Source organism: Macrobrachium nipponense, chromosome 43 (assembly GCF_015104395.2).
Source record: "Macrobrachium nipponense isolate FS-2020 chromosome 43, ASM1510439v2, whole genome shotgun sequence".
Classification (NCBI taxonomy): Eukaryota; Metazoa; Arthropoda; class Malacostraca; order Decapoda; family Palaemonidae; genus Macrobrachium; species Macrobrachium nipponense.
Window position 1 is genome coordinate 37976209 of NC_061104.1, and position 27966 is coordinate 38004174.

Sequence of the window (27966 nt, forward strand, 5' to 3'; positions counted from 1 at the left end):
CATGGTATAATGACTATGGCACAGTCCATGGCTGAGAACAAAGTTTGTATTTAGAGTAACCTTTCTCATAGAAGGGTTGCCTACCAAGGCTGAAGGATCCCTTCCACACAGTGGTTTAATTTTCGAGTGCCCTGTTCTTAGAGGAGTTGTCTGCCAAGGCTTAAGAGTCTTCTACCCTAACTCACATAGTCAGAGATGCCACACCCTGAAGTGAATGTCACTGATGAAAAGTCACACCAACCCCCTACTTTAAAGGAGCTCTTAGAAACAAATTATTGAAAGGTGAGCAACTTTGGTAAACTTTGAATATTCGAAGTGAAGAAAAAACTGGCAACAGTGATTATTCACTGCGTTAATATATACATCTCAGGCACTTGTGAATTATGGTGGACTATAAATATAACAGAGGTACAACTTCATTATGAACATACGTCAGTATTGATAGTCATTAGGTTAGATGTGGGATTTAACAAATCACTGCCATTAAAGTATCAGTTAAGTAATGTAACAATTAAAAACAAGTCAAGTTTTTACGAGAATTAACAACTAATTTGTGCATACAGTAATATAAGTAAATTGGGAGACTTTTTCAAAGGCGTCCATCAGTTCCTTTTATGTAATGATATACACTGGGACAGTTTCTCATCATGGCTTCCTCCATAATGGAATCTCCACCTGACATAGCTTCCTCCATCCAGGTCAGAGAACTATAGAGGTGCAAACTATATGCCTTTGAAGTCCTCAAGAATTTTTGTCCATAACCACGACCTCTTTTGAATAAGAGGTATCTTTCTCCCGTGTTGAAATGGAAGCCAATGGGATAAAACATTTTCTCAGGAAAAATGGTCAGATTAGAGCATATTTCGGAGGTTTGAAAGTATGGCGAAGTGTCTTCCAGGTACGCAGACACTTCGTCGTCATTGGAAGCATTGGAGAGGCGTCGAGAGTAAGTGCTGCTGGTCAGATTTCCTGGGCACAACTCCCTCAGGGCAGAGGTGACCAAGGAAGGGCCAATGCTCTCAGTCTGGAAAGGGTCAAATGCTTCTGGAAGAGATTTGACCAAAATCTGTAATGAGAAAAATAAAACTAATTTGCATTTCAAAACAGCAAAACTTTTTACAGGTCAATATTCCATCTCTAATGCAGCTAAATATACTGTGACAGTAAACTTATCTCCTCACAATATCTGGATTTTTAGTTCGAATTCTTAATTGGTATTTGATGGTAAGGAAATAACCTCATTTTAAAATATACAAAATCCTGTGGATTTTTTTAGAAGATATATATATATATATATATCTATATATATATATATATATATATATATATATATATATATATATATATCTATATATATATATATATATATATATATATATATATATATATACATATATATATATATATATATATATATATATATATATATATATATATATATATATATATATATAAAGGTTTTTTGCCACGAAGGAAAAAATGAAAAGCGAGATAGCCAAGTACTTTCAGTCCTGTTCGGACCCTTTACTGGACAGGACCGAAAGTACCTGGCTATCTCGCTTTTTCATTTTTTCCTTCGTGGCAAAAAACCTTTATTTATACATAGCATCACGTTTTATATACTTCGTGATCAAGTTATTCATATATATATATATATATATATATATGTATATATATATATATATATATATATATATATATATCTATATATATATATATGTATATGTATGTATGTATGTATTTATGTATGTATAACTGAATCACGAAAGTTTGGAACGTGATAAATCCATAAATAAAGGTATAAGCCACGAAGGAAAGATAAACAACAGGTTTTCTGCAAGATCTTTCGACTTGACGTCCTTTACTTAGCAGACAAAACTCCGTTGTTTACCTTTCCTTCATGGCTTATACCTGTATGTATATATATATATATATATATATATATATATATATATATATATATATATCTATATGTGTGTGCGTGTGTGTGTGTGTGTGTGTGTGTGTAATGGGGATGAGCACTAGACATATATGATATATAGGATAAATGAAAACTTGGTCGATAACGAGTGCCAGGCAGTTAGATGCACAAAAAGCACAGCCTTAAGTCTTTTGATGTGTTTGATAATTTACAAACAGTGAATTCCTTAGAATGCTCATATGGGACTATACATATATATATATATATATATATATATAATATATATAATATATATATGTATATATATATTTACATTTGTAGTTCTCCTCGTCTACCCAACAGTCAGTAAATTATTCATTTTCTAGAAGAGCAGCCATTTATTCTCCTATCAGCTGACATAATCATTTCCGGCGCCAGTCAGGTAGCGGGGGAATAAAAACTCATTAAGTCTTAGGGACGTATCCAAAGGGGAGTGTGTAGCTAGTTATGTACTTATTAGGCCTACTCTAAGATCCCTTATCCTGTGAACTTTCACTGGCCGTATGTCTGTTTCCAGGATGACCTGCCCATGGGGGGAAAATGTTGCCCCAACACCCAAGATTCGTGCCCGACGACGCTCTCAGTTCAGCCCAGTCCTTGACCCAGGACAGATGTCCAAGCCAGCCTACCCATAGGCCTAAGAAAAGGCACTTATCTGGCATGCCCTGAGCTCTGACAAAGCCAACGCCATCTTCTCCAAAGTTCCTCTACATACGGCACCCAGGTACGTCTTGAGTTACAGTCATATTGCCAGTTCTTTTCCTCCAAGTCAAATAAACTCTTCCACATTTTCCAATTCATATTCCTACATATCAAACGAACCTCCCTTTGTTCCTATTCTGCCTATCGGCCGAATGCTACCTTGTGATCGTCCCAGATAGACAAAGGCTCCATTGAATATTTCATAAGCACTAGAGTTCCTCCCCCTTTGAGTGTTAGATAGAAGTGACTGACCTTGTAGCTGAAATATCGTGCAATAAGTCTTTATTTTATGTTGTGTGTAATATGGGAACTCATTTCCAGATTTGCTGAGTCCGTGCTCCGTCTCCTCGCACACAAGCACTTCCTTACTGCTAGATACTATCAATTTTGGAAACCAGCATTGCAGTAGTATTTGATTTTGGCCAGCTTTTCCATATTGTGAAAGATAGGAGCGGTCCAGACATTATACAGCGCTCGTCATGGCTAATTTGCCTAGCCTTTATCTCAGGCCAGTCAATGTTTCTTGTAAATAAATGTAAATTAGATTAATCAGCTGCGTTTTCAATGGCAACCTTCTAGAGAAAAAAACTAAACAAATCCCTTTTACAGTTATTGAAGGTAAGTCCTAAGCGCTCCATATTTTCCCTCTTAATTTTTCCCTTACATTTGGGCATCAGGCCAGGCCCATTCGTAATAGTGGCAGACCTTGCTAGGCTCGATCCCCGAAGCTGCTTAAAAGCTTGTAAATCACATTATCCCCTTAAAAACGTAAACTGTAAATAATTTTTACAAGACGTAAATCCAAAAAAAAGCATTCATAAGCGTAAGGAGACAGCACGATTCGCAGTTTGTGAGGTATATCATTCAATTAATATTATTATGCTTATCACCTTTGTTAGCTTTAAGTTACGTTAAGGAGTTATTTTAGAAGTGTTTTAAGTAACTGTGTTTCTCTAATTTAGAGATATTATTGTGTAACGGACAGAGTGCCAAGCGAATTCTCTGTTAGCAAGTATCAGCCTGTTGTTCGTATGACACTAGTGTGTATGTTAGATAGTTGCCAGAAAGTACTAGTTAGAACTAGGAAGAGCTTTGCCAGGGATCCATTGCATGTACAAGACTAGCTTGTTAGGAGTGTTCTACTAATAGTTACGTCAAAAGAAGTGTACAATTCTTTTGTCGGTGAAAGGTTAGGGGAATTCGTTTTAACTTAGCTTTCATATCACGTGTTGGTAACCGCATCGCTTGCTTAGCTTCTCAGCGCGTGTTGACTCTCACAGCCCTGTCAGCCAACTCGCATTCACAAAGGCAAGCATTCATTCACCACCTAAAGCTTTATCTCAACGATTTAAGCCAATTAACGTAAATCTTGATGTTTTAACATAAATAATATCAATCTCAGTACTAGTATCTACCATTTTTATCACATAAGACTTGCGTATACCACAAGCACTAACTGCACATAAAGTGCCAGTGCAACCTCATTTCTTCCATACAAGGAAGCCGCTACCAGTCTAGGACTGGCCACCACCAGTGCTCATCAGGCCCTACCATTTTACAGTGCCACTAATCCGTGATACTGTCCATTGACTGGCTGCTGAAGTACTCCCCCTTTTACTTTCTCTCCTCCACCATTACACTCTGCCACGAACAGAGTGCCATTTCTCTTCTGTATACTTGAGTATACTGCATTTAGTGTTGTACAACGGGACACACCAGCACGCTACCAGTGCAAACAAAAGAACGCCTCCATAAGTGCCACTATACCAGCACTAATAGTGCTGTCCAAGGAAAGCCTCCATAAGTGCTGTGCACCTGTACAGGCCATACAGGTAGCTATTTATTTGTGTATCCACCATTACAGAACGCTTATTCACAAGTGTTTCTGTGCATAAGGATCATTACTCCTTCCGGAGCACTCACCCAAGGAATGCCTCCATAAGTGTCGTGCACCTGTACAGGACCTACAGGTAGCCATTTAACTGTGTATCCGCCATTACGGAATGCCCATTTCATTAGTGTTTCCAGGTACAAGGATCAGCACTCCTTCAGAACACTCAACAAAGGAACGCCTCCATAAGTGCCGCAATACCAGCACTACTAGCGCTGTCCAAGGAACGTCTCCATAAGTGCCGTGCACCTGTATAGGACCTACAGGTTACCCATTCCATTACATATCCCAATTTAGGAATGCCCTTAAGTGTGACTTACACAGCACACTATTATATTCTATCACCTCCTTAGAAGGAGCCTTTCACAAAGTGCCACCAAATTACGTGACACTTCCCCAGTGCCACAGAGCCCCCAGTCTTCCCAGACACATCACCGTTGCTCATCCCGAACATTTCCTTACCTCATTCAATAGGCACTCCCATCCAGTACTATTCCTGGCCATCCTTTCATATCTAAGCCTCTACTGCAAAGCCTAAGGAAAATGTCTTCCCCTGCTTCCCACAGCATCATAGCCATAGAGCTAGAGACGCTCTGAACCCTCATAACTCTGGGCAAGGAGGCCGGTTATACTGGACCAGCACTTGGCCAGTGGCTTAAGGCGCAGCACGATGCCGCGCACCATCAAGAGAGTGAAGAAGAGAGGAAAGAGAAAGAAGCAGAGATAAAAGAGAAAGAAGCAGAGAGGAAGGAAAGAGAAGACAAGAGAAAGAATGAGCTAGCTCTCAAGGAGAAGGAACTCGAAATCAAACAGGAGAAGGCACGTATGTGAGAGCTTCTTAGCTCGAGCCACTCGGCAAGCTCCCAGCCCTACACCCACTGTGCCACACAGTCCTGCCGCATCCTGCCGGCCTCTTACCACTTCACCGCCTGCCTCCTCCATTTCGGAAGAGGTGAGCTCACCAGTCAACCTCGGACTTGTTCCGGAGGGAAATTCAAAGGAGGAACCACTAACATCCATACCTCTAATCACGGCCAGAGAGGACTCTTCACCTGTGCCAGACCACATTGCAAGCCTTGGTGACCCCACAGATTCACAACCTGTGGAGCCATCTTGGCCCTATCCTTCCGTGCCACAGAAGAAGTTCTGGAGAAGGTTCTGCCGAGACTGTGGCCGCAATGGTCACATGTCTGCAAATTACGGAGGGTGCGCCATTTACAATATTCCCGCCATCGCAATGGCAGTTACAAATTCCTCCTCACTAGGACCCCCGGCTAAGGGCCCTATCACCATCATACCCATCCAAAGTCATTATCTGCCAAGCCACGTCAGAGCCTTTGACGACTCTGGCGCTCAAATCTCCGTGATATGGGAAGATCGAATCCCACATGGGGTTACCATTGATAGATGTCGACTAATTACAATTAAAGGTATCAACCATATTAAGTTGATCCCTCCAACCATCCAATTGCAGGTCACCTGACCTCACTTCTCCAAGCTATGTACCCTTGCAGTAGCAAGCTACATTCCAGGAGGTTACCACCTCCTCCTAGGGCAAGACTTCAGGCCCCCTCATTTCCGCAAACCTAATGGTCCTAACCCCACACCAAACTCCTCCAAAGCAAGGAGCCATCCAAGACTTACTTCCTTCCAGAAGTACGGCCACCAACAGCCTCCCCGTCACCAAGGAGGGAGATTGATCACTTGCAGTTCTGCTGCAAAACCTGCAACAAAATAGTGGGCACTCCACAAATTGGCCTAGGTGCCCTAGCAAGCTATGCGCAGAGAACACTGACAATAAGAGACAGGAAACCCTGTCTCCCATCACTCTGGGCACACAGAGGTATTGCACCTCCGGTACCCATCCCAGGTACGCCTGACGTTGACTCTCTGCCAGTGCCACTTGGCAGAACTGAGCAGTGCCATGCTCCGTCCATAGATCCACCACAAACCTTGACCTTTGCGCCTGGCCCCGAGCTAGTGCCGGCGCCGGAAACTAACCTAATCAAGGACCCTCCTACATGAGATCCTCCAACAGGCATGGAGCTTAATACAGCCCATTGCTCCACTCCAGTCCATGATTCTTCTTCACTATAACCCCTGTCGGCCGAGGATGAACCTCCGGCAAACCTCACCATTACACCTTCTCTGGATGACCAGGAACTGCCCGACCAAGAGTCAGCCTGGAGTCTTACCCTTACGATGGCTGTCGCAGCAGCCGAAGTGAGGGCCTCCCCTGCAGTAGGTTCCACATGTACGACGGTTGCTGCAGATGCCGAAGTAGGGTGTTCGCCTGTAGTCCCTAGGGCTACCACTACCTCTGCTCCTGACGGCGTTTCTGGCCTTTCCCAAGAGTCGGTGCCTCCGTCACCTCCTAGGGCTGGAGCAGCCAGGCTCTGGAGGAATAAGAAGAAAAAGAAGAAGGGACGCAAATTCACAAACTAACCAAAGAGCCACCTGCTCTCCTTGGCACCTGTGCCCTAGGTACAGTGTCACATTAATTTGCAGAGTGATCCTAGTACCTACCCAGAGAAGGTAGCCAGCCTGATCTCTGCCAGTAGACTAACCCTCTAACCCCTAGAACTTGTATTACTAACCCTCACTTAAATGTCATAATTACCTAATAAAACTTCCATCCTGGTACACTTCTAATCACTCATCACCCTCACGCATCATTACCTCATCTTATGTATTTTAACAATTCAGGTCGATAACCCTCTGCCGTGTGTACCACATTTTGGTTAGGCTAATAATTTAGTACCAGGGCATTAGGGTAGTAGCAAGTAGAGTTTTCAAAGTAACCTTACATAGGGGTAGAGTAGCCTGTCGTCAGATACGACCAGTAGTTCTCACTTAGGCTAAACTACATTAATTCAGTAAGTTAGTACACTTAGCTTCTCCACCTGTAAGTTAGATACGCCATTGTAGTTAGCCGTATCACTGCTAAAACCTCAGTTAAAGCAGAACTGTTTTGTTGAGGCGATCAACTTATGTAGCCAAGGCCTTCACGCCCAAAAGGGAGTGAATGCCTTCTTAAGAGGGGGAGCTTTTACGTTTGTAGATTGCTTCAGCTACCCAGCAGTCAGTAAAGTATTCATTTCCTAAAAGAGCAGCCATTTTTTCTCCTATCAGCTGACTTTAGGAGGGAAAAACAGGCCAGACATAGTCATTTCCAGTGCCAGTCGGATAGTGGGGGAATAAAAACTCATTAAGCCTTAGGGGACGTATCCCAAAGGGAGTGTGTAGCTAGTTAGGTACTTATTAGACCTACTCTAAGATCCCTTATCCTGTGAACTTTCACTGGCTGTATGTCTGTTTCAAGGATGACCTGCCCATGGGGGGAAAATGCTGCCCCAACACCCAGTTCTTTTCCTCCAAGTCAAATAAACTTTTCCACATTTTCCAATTCAAATTCCTAAATATCAAACAAACCTCCCTTTGTTCCTTTTCTGCCTATCGGCCACATGCTACATTGTGATCGTCCCAGATAGACAAAGGCTCCATTGAATATTTCTTTTAAGCATTAGAGTTCCTCCCCCAGTGAGTGTTAGATAAAAGTGACTGACCTTGTAGCTGAAATATTGTGCAAGAAGTCCTTATTTTATGTTGTGTGTAATTTGGAAACTCATTTCCAGGTTTGCTGAGTCCGTGCTCCGTCTCCTCACACGCAAGCACTTCTTTACCACTAGATACTATCAATTTTGGAAACCAGCATTGCAGTAGTATTTGATTTTGGCCAGCTTTTCCATATTGTGAAAGATAGGAGCGGTCCAGACATTATACAGCACTCGTCATGGCTAATTTGCCTAGCCTTTATCTCAGGCCAGTCAATGTTTCTTGTAAATAAATGTAAATTAGATTAATCAGCTGGGTTTTCAATGGCAACCTTCTAGAGAAAAAACTAAGCAAACCCCTTTTACAGCTATCGAAGGTAAGTCCTAAGCACTCCATATTTTCCCTCTTAATTTTTCCCTTACGTTTGGGCATCAGGCCAGGCCCATACGTAATATAGATATATATATATATATATATATATATATATATGTGTACATGCGCCACACACACACACACACACAATATATATATATATATATATATATATATATATATATATATATATATATATATATATATATATATATATATATGCAAAGGGTGGGTGGGTGTTTGTTTGTGAGTGTAATTATTCTAGTCAAGAGCCAGTACATAAAGTTGGTCTTCCTGGCTTATATACTTGTCAAGTGACCTTTTCTATTATCAGTTAATTTACTTTTTTTTAACTATAAAAATGTCTGGAAAACTTAGTTAACTTAGATATTCCCTAACGCAGTCTAAAATAAATACATGGAAGAAATAATTTATTAGTAAATCTAGCGGTGTGTCTACCAAAGTTTTTTGTCATGAAATTCTTAAATGAACAAGTTATCAGTTTTGGTGGCACTCTATTATAATGTCTATCGGATCAGTTGATTAAAATAAGATGTGAAAATTAAAACTACATAATGATGTTGAAGCTTCGACTCAATCCAAAGGTTAAAAAAAAAAAAAAAAAAAAAAAAAAAAAAGGTTTTCCGTGATTCACAGACTTTTGATGAAGGCTACTGAACCTCGTCGTCGATATGAATTTAACGCAACTACGCCAACTGTATCAGTCAGTCAATCAGCTGATGGATCAAACGTTGCCCGCTCGGAGGTGAGTGAGTGCGAGGGACTAGAATAGATGGTACACAAACCACGGACGAGCAGCTCCAGTGACACGAACAAGGAAAAGCTGACAGAAATGTCTGTAGCTTCTCTCGGCCGCCATGGTGTCGAACCAGTTCCCAGGCGGCAGCGAATTTCTGGTAAGGATTTCCTGGTGATTGTCTTTGCTCACATCACACCCAAACAGACGGGATCACTTCTACGTAGGAGATGAAAGCACTGGTGCCACTAGGTCTTGCCATGGCTAAAAAAGTTATGGAAGTCTTTGCTGACTTTTGACCTGATTTCCTGTATCTGGAACCCCACTGCCCCTTCAGTGGGTCTCTGCATCTTCAGTGGCCTCTTTCTGCACAGCGTCAGCAAGGTCCTTTAAGTTAAGTTTCTCCTTTTCCTTTATGGCTGTTCTTTCTCATGAACGTTCGAGATACGGTTACAACCTCCAGGCCATAGCCACGAATTCCTCTGAGAGTGAGGGGGGTGGAGGGGAGAGGTGGGGCGGTGCTGGGGGATCAAAAATTCTTACCTAAGGGTTATATTCCAATGATCTGAAGAAGTCTACATCATTTTTTAAACTTATCTAATTAATGTAATGAATACAAAAATATGAGAAAAAATAAACAACGTATATAATGAAACGGCGCAATAAATGCCACTGAGTATTACTAAGGTTTTAGAATTCACTGTACTTTGCACCTCGAGTTTTCCAGGAGAAAAACAAAAAAGCCCTAAGCATTGTGGAATCAGTCACAAGAAGGATGTGGATCGAAGTCCTTCAAGTCCACTCCTACCATGACCTAAAAGGAAGCACAGCAGGAAGGAAGAGCGTGAGTTAAGGTTTCCGAGGTTCCATCATCACAACTCTCTCTGTCTCTCTTTATATATATATATATATATATATATATATATATATATATATATATATATATATATGATAAATTCTATTTGCATCACGAGGAGACTCAATAAAATGGTGTAATTTTTATTGGAGCGATTTCCTCTCCATGGCTGCTTTCCGTAGGAGGGTAGTGCCGTCATGGACCTCATATGGTGCACTGTAGGCATTACTTAAGGTTCTTTGGAGCGTGCCTTCGGACACTAGCTGCAACCACTGTCGTTCTTTTTTACTGTGGATCCTTTCATATTCTCTTTCCTTACCTTAATATCCACCCTCTCCTAACACTTAATTCATAGTTCAACTGTTAGTTTTATCTCCTGTTACACCTTTCAAGCCTTTTACTGTCAATTCCCATTTCAGTGCTGAATGGCCTCATAGGTCCCAGTTGCTAGTATTTGGCCTAAATTCTATATTCAACTCAACTCAACCATGGCTGGTGTTTTGTCCTGAATTTAATTGGCTTTCCAAGAACATGCCTTAGTAGATACCCATCAGCATTTCATTCAGTCTCTTCTCGGGGTCTGGATTTGAAAAGCATCTGAAATATTAAATGCCTGGCATGCTTCAATAGTGAGATCCTAATTGGCTCTAGATTTCAGTGGTGGAATTAGGAATATGCTGATCGACAGATTTGTCCATCTCAGTGATGCAGTTATTGGAAGTGCCTTCAGACCTTGGACTTCACAATAGCTGGTACATAAGGAATTCAAGAGCAGACCAGCCTTGTTGATCTGTGGAATTTGAATTAAACTACTCACTGTGCTTTGCATTGCAATCTCCACAAATAACAAATGAACCTTTTGAATCCTGAGCCATACCAATCCTCTCCTAGAGACAGTCATATATATAAGCATCGATATTTGTATTTCAGTAAACAGCAAATACATATATGGTAGAACTTACTGAATATCTTAAAACAGAGAATTTCATGACTACTACACTCTTACGTTTTTCTGACGATATAGGTCGTCTGGACTGTAATACTGTATACAGCAATACTTTGCGCATGCGGGATGATAAATAAAATCTGGGCCATCAAACCATGGGATTAAAAATTCAGTCTTTGACTAGTTAGTAATTACAAGTATCTCTGATATAAACATCGAATCATATGAACTCTGGAGATCATGAAAATTTTACCCTAAGCGCCGAATATTTGGGTGAATAGGCCCAGGGTTCAGCTTAATGTCTCCAGAGATAATTAAAATTAACAAAATAAAACTAGTAGCAAAACTAAGACTCAAAAACATCAACAATATAAGATTCATCAGATCAATAATGCAATGAACAACAACAGTATTTACACTATTTACAAAAATTACATTGAAAGTATAGATAAACCTAACCATATGTCATCCGCAAAACACCAGAAGCAACAGGTTGGTACAGTAGGGCCAGCACACCTTTTAATGTATATAAGAAACCTGTCAGGTTTGCCAAAACAACTGGTGGAGGATGGTCAGGATGGATCTAGAATGATAAAAAGCTTAGGAGGAAAAGATCAGGTAAAGAAGGTGCTTTCCTGATAATCCACCAAGCAACTTTTGCTTTCTCATCATCCTGTCATACACACTTAAAACAAAAATGGGAAAATGTACAAAAATAGGAAAAGTACTTGATTGTACTCTCAAGTAAGGAAACTCAAACCCAGACCATGGGAGGCCACATTGCAATGGCTTTTGGCACAGTCCAAGGTTAGAGAAAAGTGTATATATTCAGAGTAGCCTTCTCTTAGAAGAGTTACCTGCCAAGGCTAAAGGATTTCTTCCAACCGTTGGTTTGATTTTGGAGTGTCCTTTTATAAGAAGGGTTGACTGCCAAGGCTAAAGAGTCTCTTCTACCCTAACTCAAGTAGGCAGGGACATCACACCCTGAAGTGAATGTTGTTTAAAGAAAAGCTACAATGATAACTACAATAAGACAATGAAACAGATAAGGATTCAAACTCACTTGACTTAGAGGATGCCCTTTGACAATGCTTATGATGGCTCCAGTGATTGTTTCATTGTCAATTCGCCCCAAATAATTGGTCCTGTCTGGAAGTGGTCGAAGAGTCAAGGCATCCATATCCATGTAAGTGCCACCATATTTTCTCAGGATCTCGGCTCTAGAGGCATCAGACATAAAGGCACTTTGGTGTTCTGTGGAGGGAAAATCTATTCTTATGACATCATGCAATATCCAAATAACCAAACGAACAAGAGTCCATCATCCTAAATACAAAATATTTCATAAATGAAGATGAAACAGTTTTTTAACATACACTCACCTTCATTAATGAGCCAGAGTCTCCCCTGGTACCAGTGTTGAGAGGAGAGTCCAAAAACAGTTCATCGAGGTCAAGCAAGGAGAATAAGACGTTGTGCAGATTGGTGAGGATCTGTTACAACAGAGAGATGATAATATATAGAACAATTTTTAAAAAGTGTATTGTATTTTTCCTAACTATACGAGCTTGAGGTCCTTTACATTATGAATTATTTTCGGCAAAGCTGGAAAATGGCTGTTAAACTCTCGAAGAAAAAAGCAGTAACTACCACCTGGTAGGCAGGAATACCCACCTGCCCAGATGTAAACATTCCAGTTTGCCTTTCGGCCAAGGTGGCATGAGGTGAGCATAAATGTATTGTTATGGACCTCAGGTTTGTATAGTAAGGTAAAATACAATTTACTACTTTAAGAAACTGTGATTTGTTCCTACACGATACCCAAACCATTGGTCCTTAACATTTGGAAGACTCACTAGCTGCAGGGAGGAATCTGAGTGAGTCTCTTTGAAGTGACTGGAGTTTGCCACACCTGGGCTACTCATGATCGAAAAAGTGGGGAAGAGTACCATGCATCTGACATATTAATCGGAGTATAAGAACTGCAAGATCAAATGTCAGACTTCTGGCTTGTTTCTAATGAGTGAGGAATTGTGACCCATATGATAAAAGGTTGGAAGAATCTTAAGACTTGGAGGCAGTAAGACCTGAAAGGTTTTGTCTTCTGCCAGTCTCTCCTTCCTTCTCTTGCTAGAGGAAGGATCTGGATTGTTTGTAGAAAGACAAATAGAATGGGTGCTCGATGTTAAGACTTACATCAGACGCCATATACAGCAAGTGTAGGTTCAAGTCCTATCCTCTATCCTAAGGAAGGGAAGTAGAGAACAAGGAAGGATGAGGAGGAGAAGCCAGTCATTCTCGCAATCCCTCTTACACCTTAGGTGAGATGCTACCTGTTCTGTTAAAGGCACTGGGAAAGTAGACAATACTTGTTTGAGCAGCTACCATAGCTCCAAGGACTTGTGGGCAAAACCCAAAGGTAGAAAGACATAAATATGATCCAGTGAGACCACATCTCTGTTTCCAGATCGATAAATTCTTTCATGAGCTCTCGAGCAGAGTGTACGGGTGTCATCATCGCCAGCTGCAGGGAACCTCCTCCCAATTGTCTAACAAAACCAGATGAAAGTTGCCAACATCCAGGTTAGGGATGTTGAGACTTTTCCAGAAATTACCACAGCACCCTAACAGGACAAAGTAACAATTGATCTGGATCATTAATTACAAAGTCCAAGGAGTAGGGGATCATGAAGGACTCCAATCTGGCAACAGATGCCGACAGATTCGGATTTTGCTAAGACATGCCCTCTCTTGAAGGCTCACATCAAAGAAGGTCTATAAAAATCATCTATTCTCTTCACCAAGGCCAGAACCAGACAAGAAGTGGCACTGAGAGACAGATCTCTGTCTGATGATTCTCGCAGGGCATGTGCAGAGCATGAGACAGGAACCCTAAACCAGAGTTGCATGCCATCCAGGGACCTGGGGTCCCTGGGATGGCCAGACAGGAAAAAGTTTCTCATCAGTAGCTAAATCTCGACTAAGGAGAAACAAGGCTACTTTCTGGTGAAAGACTAGGCCGAATGTGGACCCATGTCTTGCACAACTGAATCGGAAATTAGGAACTCTTAGCAGAGGAAGATGAAGGAATCCGTGAGTTATCCACCTATTTCTCTTGCCACATGGCAAGAAAGCCTATGCTTGCAAGGAAAGCCGTATAGTCTCTAGTCATGAAGACACAGGGAATATACTGCCTGAGGAACCACTCCTGTTTTGCTGACACCAAAGGTTGGGTCAGAGAGGAAATCTTCTTGGTACCTCAGCAGCAGAGCTAGCAGGTCAGGCAAAAGATGAAGTCTTCCAGCATTCATCCTCAATTCGGGGTGAAAAATGGTTTTTGAACACATTGCGAATTAGACAAACACGGAGAGAAGACGAAAATACACACACACACACATATATATATATATATATATAGATAGATAGATAGATAGATAGCTATACAAAAAGTAAGAAAAGGTCCCAAAGGAAAAAAAAAAAAAAAAAAAAAAGAGACTTAACGACAGTCAGGCAAAGAGCTCACGAAAACAAGTCCACATCTTATGACATCTGAAAGCCAACTGGAATGTTTACAACCGGACAGGCGGGTACTCCCACCTACTGGACGGTGGTTACTGCCTAACCACCTTGTTCAAGAGTTTAACGGCTGTTTTCCAGCGTTGCCGAAAATATTTCCTAATGTGCGTATTGAGAAAGGATTCAGAACTGAAGCCATGTTCAAAAAGCGCGATAAAACATGCCATCAAAAGAGCTGTTTGTTTCGTCCTCACCAGATTTCATTGGGAAAATATTCTTTCAACACCGGCTGAAGAGTAAGGCAATACAAGGCCACACATGAAGTCAGACAATAAACAAAACTTTGGTCATTTCTATCTAATCTATTCCTTAAATTATGCCTAAATTCTGGTACTTCCTGAGAAAGCATGGTATGCACTGTCGCCTTTGCCCAAATAAGGGCTGTCCATTCTTCCTGTAAGTCATCAAGCTGATGCTCAGACACTAAAAAAGGAAAGTTCAGGGCAAGTCTAATGATGGACTTCAGCTGTCTTTCAGTACTTATTACTTCCTTTCCCTCCATGTTGTGCAACATGGCAATGACACTGTCTTCTTCTAAACGAAACCTCTTGCATATCTGACAAGGTTGTGACAAGAATACTAAGCAGCTGTCTGACCGAAACCTGCTTTCATTTTTCCCTAGATTCTCCGTTTCAGGTTTTTCTGTACCTAATTTTCAAGATTTCGGAGATTTTCACATTTCTATTTCAAGCTTTGCGTTAATTTTTCAAGGTCTTGAAAGATTTTTCAAGCGCTAATAACACTGGTAGTGACCAGGGGACAACAGACGGTAAAGTCAGGCTATCACACTTATGATATAAATAGCAGCCGCTCTTTTAATGTAAAAAAAGAAAGAAAAAAATAGCTTTCATGAAAAATGAGATGCGCTTTTAACATGGGGATCTGGCTGTCGTTAAATGATGGGTGGCCTTACAGGGGCCATGGTTTGTATATTGTGTAGGAGCAAATATTAGTGCAAATCTAAAAGTGACACAAATGAAAATTTTAATGTTATTTCGAAAGATAGCCTTCAAATAATAATTGTGCAATTGTGATATAAAATTATGTGATTATTTGGTGCCATTTTTCAAGATTAATTTATATATGAAAATAGTCTATGAGTTTGATTTTAAGGAGGGAAAAACAAAACAAATCCTTCAGGTATCATTTTTAACTACCCCTGTTAACTTTAGTGAATATGAAATCACTTGATCTACCAAAACTAGATATTCAATATAGAAATTATTGCATGCTGGTGCAGCGTCATGTGGAAAGATTTTGATTTTAACTCGAAAAATCTGGTTTGCTACTCGAGCAGGTGGAGAATCCATAGAGCGAGAACTCTTATTTCTTTTAAGCACCTGGGCTCTTGACAAATGCTCAAGGCTGTACATCTCCCCTGGCTCTTGTATCAGTTGAATTCAATTGCAAGTAACCTTTAATTAAAATGCTGGGTTCCCACACATTAGAATTCTATTTCCATAAACAGCAAGAGAACAAATGAAAATAAATAAAAGAAAAAGGAAAATTATTAAATCACGGTGATAGAGAAAAGGTATACAGCATGATTTATTAATGAATCACAAAGCCAAAACTTAAACTTTGAAGTTAACATCAGAAATTTCACACACAGTCAAGGACTGAAATTTAATGTACTTCTCCAGCAGAAATAGATTTGACTTCAAATAACGCGGAAAATAGTTTATATCACAAAAACAAGACAATAACCAAACTACACTTCACTTGAGCAATGCTGTCATGCAGATGTACGGCCATTTTATGTTAAAGATACAAGACAAAGTACAATTTTTTCCAGGTTTGCTTCCATGTAGCACTCTTCTTGGTTGAAGTTCTTAGGCTACATGGATTCTTGAATTTTCTTTTCTTGTTTGAGAATAATGTCATATATGTTCATTTCATACATGAATTAGGCTTGGAAAACACTTATTAGTGCCATATGGTTGATTTTTAATTATGCTTAAAGCGTGTTAATTTCAATTTTCTTAGAGGTTTTACATAATATCTTCATTCAAGGTATTTCCAGACTGCCCAAGTTGACCAGGATTATGTAACATTTATTTCTGGTAATGTATGCGGATGCTAGAATAATTGAGATCTGAGAGAAGCTGTATATGCTGTTTTTTTTGTGTTTGTTTGTTTGTATGGTGTTTTTACATTGCATGGAACCAGTGGTTATTCAGCAACTGGACCAAAGGCTTTACATGATTTCCGAACCACGTCGAGAGTGAACTTCTATCACATCTCTAACACCTCAATGGAATGCCCGAGAATCGAACTCGCGGCCACCGAGGTGGCAGGTCAAGATCATACCGATTACACCACTGAGGCGCTTTGCATATGCTGTTTAATTAAGGAGCAGAAGATGGAGAGATGGCTAACCTCATATATCTTCCTCAGACATCTCACACAGAAAGGAGAATACGGTGTCTCAGTTTAAAGGAATTTATGTTAGCTTTAGTTGGATGCAAGGAGCCATTTTTAGGAAAAGGTCCCTGACAGACAACTTCAACGAGCAGAGGACCACCTGCTTAGTATTGTGAATAAATTTTATAGTTTAGCTTTTACCAAGTGTTTGAACGATACCATTCGCAAAGCCACAGACCACTACTATCATGAGCCTCCTTTAACACACTGGTTGACATAAAATTATTGCCGTGACCACAATATAACAGTTAAACTCATTGAATTGGCTGTGGAGATGTTGTTGCAAGGACAAGAAGATGGAATTCATAACGAAATAATGAAACTCAGCCATGCAGAGAGAAAAAGAGAAGCAGCAAAAGAGGTAGCTAAAAGATGAAGACAGAAAGCTTGAAGACAGCAGGAACCTGGACTTTGAGCATTAAAACTCAACATCTGACTATGGGACAACTAAACAAGGCCAAAACTGCCAAAACGACCTGTAAACTTTCGTTGAAAAATTTGAAAGGCTTGCAAAGAGCAAAGGGTAGCATAGAGATGAATGTGCGGTTTCTTTAACTCCAATATGAAGAAGTATGGGTCTACCAATTTTTTTCATGCTATGTATACTTATAAAACCCTGCTTCATGATAGCTTAAAGCAAGCACTTTTAAAGAGATATGAGATGACAGAGAAGGGATTCGGGAAGAAATTCCGTAAGTCTAGATCAGAACAGCGTGAAACTACATATTACTTGGTAGCTAGGCTGCAGAAAAATTCCAACAGATGGAATGAAATGGCTTAATGCAGAAAAAGGTTGATGATTTGACAGATTTACTCATCAGGAAACATTTTTCCAAAACATGTTTGAGCGACATGGTATTATTTCTCATGGGAAGACTACCTAGAGACATTAGCAAGATGATGAAGCTTGTGGAGGCTGAAATGGTCAAGAAAGATGCAGGGATAATAAGGCTAAAATCAGAGGGAAGTGATACAGAGATAGAATTGGAAAAGGCTAGTACCAAGTCAGCAGTTTTTATGACCAGCTCCAAGTCCAGCAAGAAAGATTCAGCATCAAACTATTGGTAAACCCTTTAGGATTTTACATATAGATGTGGAATAGTTAAAATAAGCACAACAGATGGAACCCATTTTAGCCAAGCAGTTGGAGATTGCCAAAAATTTCACATAGTGCAGGACCAAAGGTGAAAGACCTCAAGTTAAAGCTCGTTTTATAATAACATAGCACTTTGTGTTTTCCAAGGTAAGGCCCAATATTTATCCTGTCTGGAGATATATTGGGCCAAAGTGATGAAGCAGTCCAAGAGTCTTCTGTTGGTGGTCATCTTATGAGGGTTAAAATGACTGTCAGGCGTATAAAAAGCAGTTTTCACTGGCCGGGAGAAATTCGGAACATCACCAGATTTTACTGGTCTTGCAATATTTGCCAAAATACTGCTAAGGAAGATACTGCTGACTGAAGAGTTGTTCAAGATATTAGCTGTAGACCACCAGATCTGTATTGCCAGTGTTGGAAAACAGCAACATATACACTCTGGCAATGGTAAGCTTTGGTTATGAGATACCCAGAGGCAGTAGCACTCCTTAAAATATAAAGTAGCAGGAAGAACTACCTGAAGTTTTCAGCAGGGTAGGATATAAGCTAATGTTGCAATGGAGATTGTATACGTCAAGGAGGTTGTTAATTGCTTCAACTACAAAGACTTCATTACAATGAAAGGGAAGCAAAGGAAGCAGCAGCAGTTGTCGTCAAAGAAGGGGTAGCCTGAGTGGGACCATCATCGAGGAAGAAGCTGACAAGAACTAGGTAATCCCAGAAGAGGTCTGGTAGGAACCTCAACCATGAAATGAAGAAGAAACGTTCTGAGATGTCATCGTTACTGGTAACTTATGCAGGAAGGGGAAGCAGGTGCCTACCGATAATATTTGTTGTAAAGATCCATTTTTTTATGGCGTGAATTTTGTAATACATACAAACAGGGCACACGTCACTTGGATACATTTAGCATTGCAAGACTAAAAGTCAAGGATCAAGAGACAGGCCATAGCACTCCAGAGCTACAAGTTTCCCAGTATTAACGAGTTTCTCAACGCAGACAATTTTATGTTACTTCTTTCAGAGAAAGAAACCAGCTGAAAACTTTTACTTCTTTACTGAATTTGAATTCCTAGTAGTGTTCATCATGTTTACAGAACTAGAAATAATGTTAGTTCAAGCATGCAATCATCACCTCAAGCAGATCCCATAACCTTCATATTACGTGAAATATATCTTTTATTCTAATTGACGAAACATAAAGATCATTCTTAACTTCCGTCACTTTATGGTGTGCTAATATACATAAATACATTTTACCCTAACGAGTAGTTACTTTTAGCATCGCACTAGTACATAAGGAAATGTTCTCTTACAATGTACTGATACAGCAAAATTCAGTAGTTAGAAGATATCAGACAGATGATGATGAGCTGACAAAATACAAATTTCAATGGCTTTAATAAAAATCGCAGTGTCTGCAACTTTTAGAAGTTATGTTTTGCACACAAATACTTCTCTCACAAGGGCTTATCCAAACTCAAGTCAATCTCTCTCAAAAGTATGCTGAACAATTCTGTACATCATTACACTCAGTTATACTAAGAATGACTATTAAATGGAAATACATTTAATGGCTGCAGACTGCTTCAACCCCTAGAAGAATTCCAATAGTGATTCCCAGAACAGACATTACTTCTATCAAATTTTACGGAAATCTGATGAAAAAGTTTTTAATAATAATGGCACGGCATACAATATAAAATTAATCGAAGAGAAGTTTAATAATGACAAGTAAAAAATGCACCCAAGCTTTGTCGATGCAATCGAGTTTTCTGTACAGCTGCTACCGAAAATAGATCTACCTTTCGGTGGTATTGGTATAATGCTGTATGAGCAGCAGCCCCAACAAAGCTTTAACCATGGCTCGGTGGTGGCCTGTCCTATATCATTGCCAAAAGCACGATTATGGGTAACTTTAACCTTAAATGAAATAAAAACTACTGAGGCTAGAGGGTTGCAGTCTGGTATGGTCGATGATTTGAAGGTGGATGATCAATATACCAATGTGCAGCCCTCTAGCCTCAGTAGTTTTAAGATCTGAGGGAGAACAGAGAATGTGCGGATGGACAGATAAAGCGGCACAATAGTTCTCTTTTACACAAAAATAATAGAAAGGACTCTAACCCTGCATCCTTTGGTATACAAAAAGTGACAGAGTACCTTTATCAAGGGATGTGACATATCAATAAAGGGAGCAGTGACGTAAACGATAACTGATCGATGGCGATGGTGACGAGCTGCACTCTCAACGGCACATGCCTGCGGATAGGACACAAAATGTTGGGATGTTCGTTAAATATACAGACAAATCAACATGCGCATCCATAAACATTATACATGCATACATACATAGATACATACATACATATATACTATATATATATATATATATTATTAATATATATACTAAAACATTGTCATATATATATATATATATAATATATATATATAATATATATATATATATACTAAAACATTTAGTATATATATATAACTAAAACATTGGAGCTGCTGCTCTCGAAATCACACCTGTAGGCGTCCAGGGAAAGGCATTCAATATAATTGAAGATTTATTGCTAATGCCGACGTTTCACAACTACATTGTTGCATCTTCAAGGCTGGAATACAGCGAGTTGATTCTTAATAATTAATCATAAAAACACTTATAGTAATGTATAACTAAAATCACTACAGTAATCTCTTATTTAAAATGTTAACTCATTTAGAAATATATAAAAAACACCATTGACACGAAAAGAAGGACCTACCTAGACGGGAGTTAAAAGGAAACTGTTTAAACAAAATTACAATACTAAACACTAAGGCACACACGTACAGTAAGGCAACAACAAGACAAATAGGGCCATTAAGCAATGAACAATTGTGAAGATGATGTTTGGGTGTTTAATGATGGGACAGTTAATTTTATCATTATGGACTCTAACGTTGTTAGGTCATTGTTTTTCTGCGTTTGTCCTATTATCTGAAAATCTTTGTTATCTATGTATATTTTGCATAATTTGGAATGATTCCTTATATTGGATTGTTCTGGGTTGGACAGTGCTTCCGGTTCTAAAACTAACTCCTCTATAGGTGTCTAATCGTACCCTTAGTTAGATAATTATAAGTTAGATAGGTGTATGAAAGAGAGTGGGAGTGTTAGTGTTAGGACTGAAGTAGCTGAGGTTGTACCAGAGTTTAAAAGCTATAGGGAAGCAGTTTTGGAAGGGCCGAGGCAAATAGCAGAGCGAGTGGTTGATAGGAGCGTTAGGGCAAGTAACGTGAGTGTAGTTAGCCCTTAAAGAGATTGGAGTGCGAGTGTTGGAAGAGTAGGGTCAGTTAGTTGTAAGCGAGAGCATCAGTGTTATAGATATGGTAAGCCAGGACACAGGAAGAATGAATGTCGGTGGGCATTAGGAGCGTGCTTTGGGTGTGGGCAAGCAGGGCATTTAGTGAGCGAGTGTAAGAAAGATAGGGATATTAAGTGTTACAGGTGTGGACAGGTAGGACACATAGCTAGTGGATGTCGGGGTACCTGTATGAATGTAGTTTGCGGCAACTGCGGGAAGAACGGGCATTATGCTTGGATGTGTAAGGAGCCATGTGCGAAGTGTGTTCAATGTGTAATGGAAGGTCATATGGTGAGTGTGTAGGCGAAAGAGGACAAGTCAGGTTGGGAATTCGGGAAACTAGATGTTAAGGGGATTTAGTTAGGTGGGTCCTCTAGTATGTGACAGTGTGTTCAGGAGAATGTGATGAGTGAGTGGTTGAAAGTGAATAAATGTGAGCTGAGCATCAGTGAGCAAATGGGTCTGGGAGATCGGCAGTTAGTGTTAGTTGAGTATGGAAGGAAGAGGAAGAAGGTAAGGAAAGGGAATGAAAGGGATAAACGTGAACTGCATGATAGAGGGGTTAGTGTTAGGGTAAAAATGGTGGATAAGGCATGTAATATGGATGACTTTGAGGGGAGGAATGATACATATAGCGTGTGTGGGTTTGAATTGTCAGGGTTTAGTGAAATTTCACCAGGAAGGGAATCAGGTGGTAAGGATGTGGTTGGCAGTATGAAAGAGTCTCTTCGGGAGTTTGGCAGGAGTGTAAATGAGGTAAGTGATTTGGTGGCAGAGTTACAAGAGATATTTGGACAAGAGTCAGAAGGGGTAGATGAGATAGTGAATGGGATTTGGGAGGATGGTAGTGAGGGAGATGGTAATGGGAGTCTGACTGGAAGTGGTCTGGGAGAAGTGGATGGCGGTGTAACTGAGAGTGTGTATAAGGGTCCTCAAACAAGATCCAAGGGGCCTGCGTCCGAGCATCCGTGAGTGTTGCAGAAGGCTATTTAGTGTGGGTGTTGTGAGTGTAAGGAGACGTTGTCAAATGTAACGGGGGAAAGAATATGGAAGAGTTATGGAGTTCCATTTGACAACGTCTGTGAGAGAGAGAAGAGAGAGAGAGAGAGAGAGAGGGCGTAATTGCTGTATGGATAGTTAACGATTGAATTGGCTGTCGGTGAGTTCTGGGTTGTCTGCTGGTGCAGCTGGAGTTAGCTGTTAGAGTTCTGTGTTTTGGAGTCAGTCTTTGATCAGTCTTGGATGAGAGCCTGTGATAGTCAGTAGTGTTGGCAGCAGTCTATTGAAGGCATTGAAGTCAGGTAAGTTTTGTGTTTTATTGATTTGTTAAGTTGATAGTGTTAGCTTTAGAGTTGTTGTGCCTGTGCTGTTGGATTTCTTGTGCTAGTGAGTTTCTGTTGGGTTATTTGTGAGTTGTTATAGTTGAGGGTTGTTTTTCGGGAGCTGTTGTGGTTTCTTGGTGTGGTTGTGAGTTGTTGAGGGTTGTTGTTGGTGAGCTGTTGTGATTCCTTGGTGTTGTGTTGTTGAGTTGTGTGGTTGTGGTCCTTGGGTGTTGTGTTGTTGGGTTGTGGTCCTTAGTTGTTGTGTTGTTGTTGAGTTGTGGGGTTGTGGTTCTTGGTTTTTGTCTTGTAGTTGGTGGTGTCTCAGTGACCTTGACCAGTGGACAGCACAGTATAGCCCGGAGTATCTGGAGTTGGGTAAGTACATATGCTTGTGTTTATTTTGTTCTTTTTATAGGTATAGGTCAATTGTCCTGCATGTATTCTGTAGTGTAAAGAGGAAAGTGTTACTGAGGGTGAGTTTGGCAGGTGGATTAAGTTTATGTGGGGGGGGGGGGGGAGGGGGGGGGAGGGGGGGGGGAGGGGGGCGGGATTTGCCCGCTTGCTTTCAAGCTTGTTATCCTGCCACAATGTCATTTGTCCAACCCAGGTGCATCTAATAAAAGGAATCATCCAACCCAGATGCATCTAAAAGAGAAATCATTCTTGAAAATATAAAATAACCATTGAATACATAGATTTCTCTATAACTGAACAGGTCAACAACTCTAGACTTATTCAGTTTTAAGATGTTGCAAATAAAGACAACTTGTTCCCTTTTTAAACAACCAGTCCTCATCTGTTCAACTTTTTAAAATTTTATTTGTGTTTAGTTTAACTCTAGACTTTGCTCTGGTAGGTTAGCTCCTCTCTCCCTTTGTTTATTCCTTTTTTTTAATGGAAACTTTGTGAATAATCCTGGTTCAATTGTAAATTATTATGCAATTTTAATGTAAGAGTTTTTAATGTCACTTATTGTTTTAATGTGACTCATTGCGTGTTTTAATTATAATTTCCTGTTAAGTTGACTTATATTTATTGTAATTTTATAATTTTAAGGCCACCTCGGAACGGATTTCGTATCTCGAGGTACCACTATAAATAAACCTGACAGTCGGACTATGTATGCATGTATGTATGTATGTATGTGTATGTTTGCTATAGCGGCAAAACTGCTGGACCCAATTGAATCAAAGTCGGACCATATATGTAGATTTTATGGGGGATGGTTTTTAGCTGGGTGCCGATGTGATACGGATATCTGACCATGCTAACTTCTTTATTATTATTCGTAGAGAAAAAAGAAAGCCTATTTCTTATATAACTTTTCGCGATAATTCCAAATGTGATACTCTTTTTCTTCTACGATGAAAAATAACTATGAGTTTCGTTTTGATCAGAATATCCGGTCATGATAACTTCTTTAATATTAGTTGTAAAGAAAAAACAAAAACATTATTCTGGTAGAACTTTTCACAAGGATTCCAAATAGCTCTTACTTTTCTTTTACAATGAAAAATAACGATGATATTATGGTTCAAGCAGTGCCGGCCTATGGTTGCCTGCCACCATGCTAGCTAGCTAGTAGTATATAAAATTAATAAAGAAGTTTATTCTATCTTTGGACGGTGAAAAACGTATATATCTCTGTTAACTGATTTTTGACAAATACTTTCTACACAAAATCAGTTAACATCCACTTATCGTTTCTATATATATAGTTTTCTGTAAAAGAAAACCATTGAGATGGCTATATGTCTGTCCGTCCGCACTTTTTCTGTTCTCCCTCAGATCTTAAAACTACTGAGGCTAGAGGGCTGCAAATTGGTATGTTGATCATCCACCCTCTAATCATGAAACATACCAAATTGCAGCCCTCTAGCCTCAAAAGTTAAAATTAGCCATGATCTTAGGTCTGGCACCACTAAAGGTGCCAACAACACAGGGCCACCAGAGGTCCGTGGTTGAAAGTGTCAGGAGTCATGGCTGAGAGTTTCATCAGTCGTTGCTAAGAGTTTCATACAGCATTATACGCTATATAAAAAACTTGATTATCCCAATGAAGCTTTTGAGCCTTTCATACTTTTTTATTCTTGCTATCCATTCCTAAAAACCACTAAATTATGTCAAAATTATTTGGCTTCGAAAACACAGAAATGGAAAATTAGATCAGCATAAATGGCCAGACAAAAATATGTGTGGTCCCGGATGAGTTTTGCAGCTAGGTGAAAATCAAAAAGGTGACAATCATTTCCATAAACTCTGAATCTGACAATAAACCTTTCCCGCTACTGCGTCATTCACCTCTGCCTCTCTTCTATTCGCCACATTTAAAACATCTTCAAAATACTCCATTGATCAAAGACTACATGCTCTTCAGACAGCATTTCTCCATTTGTATCGTTTATTCCTCGACCTCCTCCTTTTATTTACCACACTTGTTTTTGTATCCTCTCTCTCTTTCAACTTGATTGCCTTATCCATCCACATGCACTCTGATGCACAAACTTCTCTTGTGGCTTGGAATTACATCCAAAATAAACTGTATTGCTCTTCATGCAACCTCTCGTTTATGATTCCATGTATTGTTTTGATTTTGTTTTGGTGTTCTCCTGTATCCACAAATACTCCTTCATGTTCGTATGGCACCACCCTCAAATGTTTCGTACTTCTCTTGCACTCCTCCCAACCCTATCTGCGAAAACAATTTTTGAGGCAGATTCTTGTGTACTCTCCTCAGTTTCTTATCAAATTCACTCGTCTTAATCACAGTTATAACCACATTTTCACAACTCCCTCCTCTTTAGCATACATCCTCTGTTACCTGACTTTCATTTCAACAAAATAGTGATCACAAAGTCCTCCATCTCCTTCCTTTTCTCCCCAGTGATACTCATCCACATTTCCACTTACTCTGTACTACTGCATAATCCAGCAGACGATTTTCATCACCAGAATTGTGCGATTTCCTAAGTATTCTAATGAATATTTTTCTTTGAAAATCATGTATTCCAGCATTCAAGCTCTTTCCAAAACACTTTCAGAAAATCTATCAAATCATATTAGTCTAGAAATTCCACCACTATGTACTACCTTTGTACTCATATCACCTAGCACAACCACTCTTATATATCATCAAAACAAAGCCAGGTGAGGATTCAGACTTCCAAGAACCTTCTCGTTCACTTCATTCTGTTCCATTCCTAGACCATATACACTCCACAATAGAACTTTTTTTTTGCCGCAGCACTCATCCTTAACCAGAATTCTTTAACCTAGCATATTTTTACTTTTCCACTTATCCCCAAGGCCTTCCTGTCAGTACAAGTGCTGCCCATTCCATAGCTCTGTCTTTCACCACCCCGTATGAAATTGCTATTTTCCCTGTCCACTCCATTGCTAACTTCCTATTAACTAAATATATTATTCTTTTACCCATACTTTGGTCCAATATTAATGTGTTTTGTGGCTACAAGACACATATCAACGTCCATTTAACTTCCACACGACACAGAGTGCTGAGAATGGTATTACCTGTATTTGTTTGTCTGGTGTCCTGTGTAAGAAAAGGTTGGGTTACAAATAGCCTAAAGAAAAGAGCGCTCATCGACCATATTTGGGTATTTCCTCACTCCAATGGGTCCACAACTCTTCAGAAGGCTCTCGTTTCCCTTTAGATACATAATGTCTGTATTTCAAACCATTACTGATTTAGAGCGCAACAATGTTCCCTTAATATCAATACTTTACAGATGTATAGGATTGCGACTGGACCCGAGAGGGATGTCGCCTTATTTAGGGCTCATGCCTCATATACTACACGCAAAATTTCAAGCATTTTATCTTTCGGTAAATGTGGAATTTTCAGTCCTCCATTACTTCCTCATTCAACATTAACAGTCATAGCACACTATATCAGTACCCTTTAATGTCCCTCTGTTCATATCTACCAGACTGCTCTGGGCATCAGAAGTCATTACACATTTAACTACTTTATTCCACAACTGGCTTTTCCTTCCACTTCATTGCATGCGAATCTTCTGACCAATTCTAGTGGTAAAGCTTTGGAAAATACATTAACCTTACCAGTGAACTAATCTTCTAATCTTTCTTCTCTTAATTTCTGTTTTTTTTCTTGAAGATCCATGTGACTTCATTTCATTTGAATCTGATATCCGATGTATACACATTGTGTGCAAGTGCAACGTGAACAGATTTATCCAGTTTTCAGCAGTTTGTGCAATATACTCGGTTAGGGGAAACGGGTCCACGTATAAATATTTGATGTGTTACACATGTGTATGTTTTAATATGTAGTACTATAGTATGTGTGGTACATAATATGCATTTCACCTTTAAAAACTTTCTCTTTACAAAAGGAAATGTCACGGCAGCCATTGTCTGCTAAGTTGCCAATAACTGCCAATGAAAGAATTCAGAAGAAAGGAAGGAAGGAAGGAAGAGCATAAACACCTTCCGGACCTTTGCTGAAGATCCAGCTGCCCCAAACACTGAAACTATTTTCTCCTCCTCTCATTGCTAATTCCTCCTTCCATCATTTTGTTCTCTTTCTCCTACACTTCCCCTACCATTCAATAACCTTACAGCTGCTTCTGGTCAGGTTTTAATGTTCGCAATTTGCTTTACGCAACCAAAGGTCACAGAACACTCGGGTTCATTTACCCCAACCTTGTTTATGATGCTTTCGACCTTTATGTAATTTTGCATTTTGATAAACATAACGTTTCCTATCCACTTCCTTAAGCAGCACACTGATGCAACTTTTATGGAAACAACAGAGGATATTAAGAAGTCTTAACATTTTCCTTGAGCATCGAATGCTATCTTATGAACGACCTTTTGGTGACCCTAAGTTCCAAAAGAAGATCAGTGCACTGTTTTCACGGAGAGGATAAACTGTTTGCCCTGACGGTCCGTCCCAAAGCGAAAATAGTCACCTGACGTCCATTGAAGTTGAGTCCACAGGACGTCTGCGTGAAGATAATCGAGTCCTCATTCGGGGGGCGCCATTTGAGCTGCGAGGGCTTGGCCATCTTCTGGAGACGATATCGGGGACACAGCAGGTCGTACCATTCGCCCTCCCTCGCAATCCTGCCAAGAGGCTCCCTGGATCTAGCGAGAGGACTGGGAACCAACAT

General features: G+C 39.9%; 1 protein-coding gene across 1 annotated transcript; it reads right to left on the reverse strand.

Annotated features, from left to right (window-relative positions):
• Positions 1 to 589: 589 nt before the first annotated feature.
• LOC135213889 (alpha-1,4-N-acetylglucosaminyltransferase-like) lies at positions 590 to 27966 on the reverse strand. The gene is made up of 5 exons (XM_064247987.1): positions 27766 to 27966; positions 20299 to 20397; positions 12422 to 12446; positions 12103 to 12293; positions 590 to 1066 (listed from the first exon to the last, which is right to left on the reverse strand). The coding sequence occupies exons 1-5, from the start codon at positions 27964 to 27966 to the stop codon at positions 590 to 592; spliced, it is 993 nt and encodes a 330-aa protein (XP_064104057.1).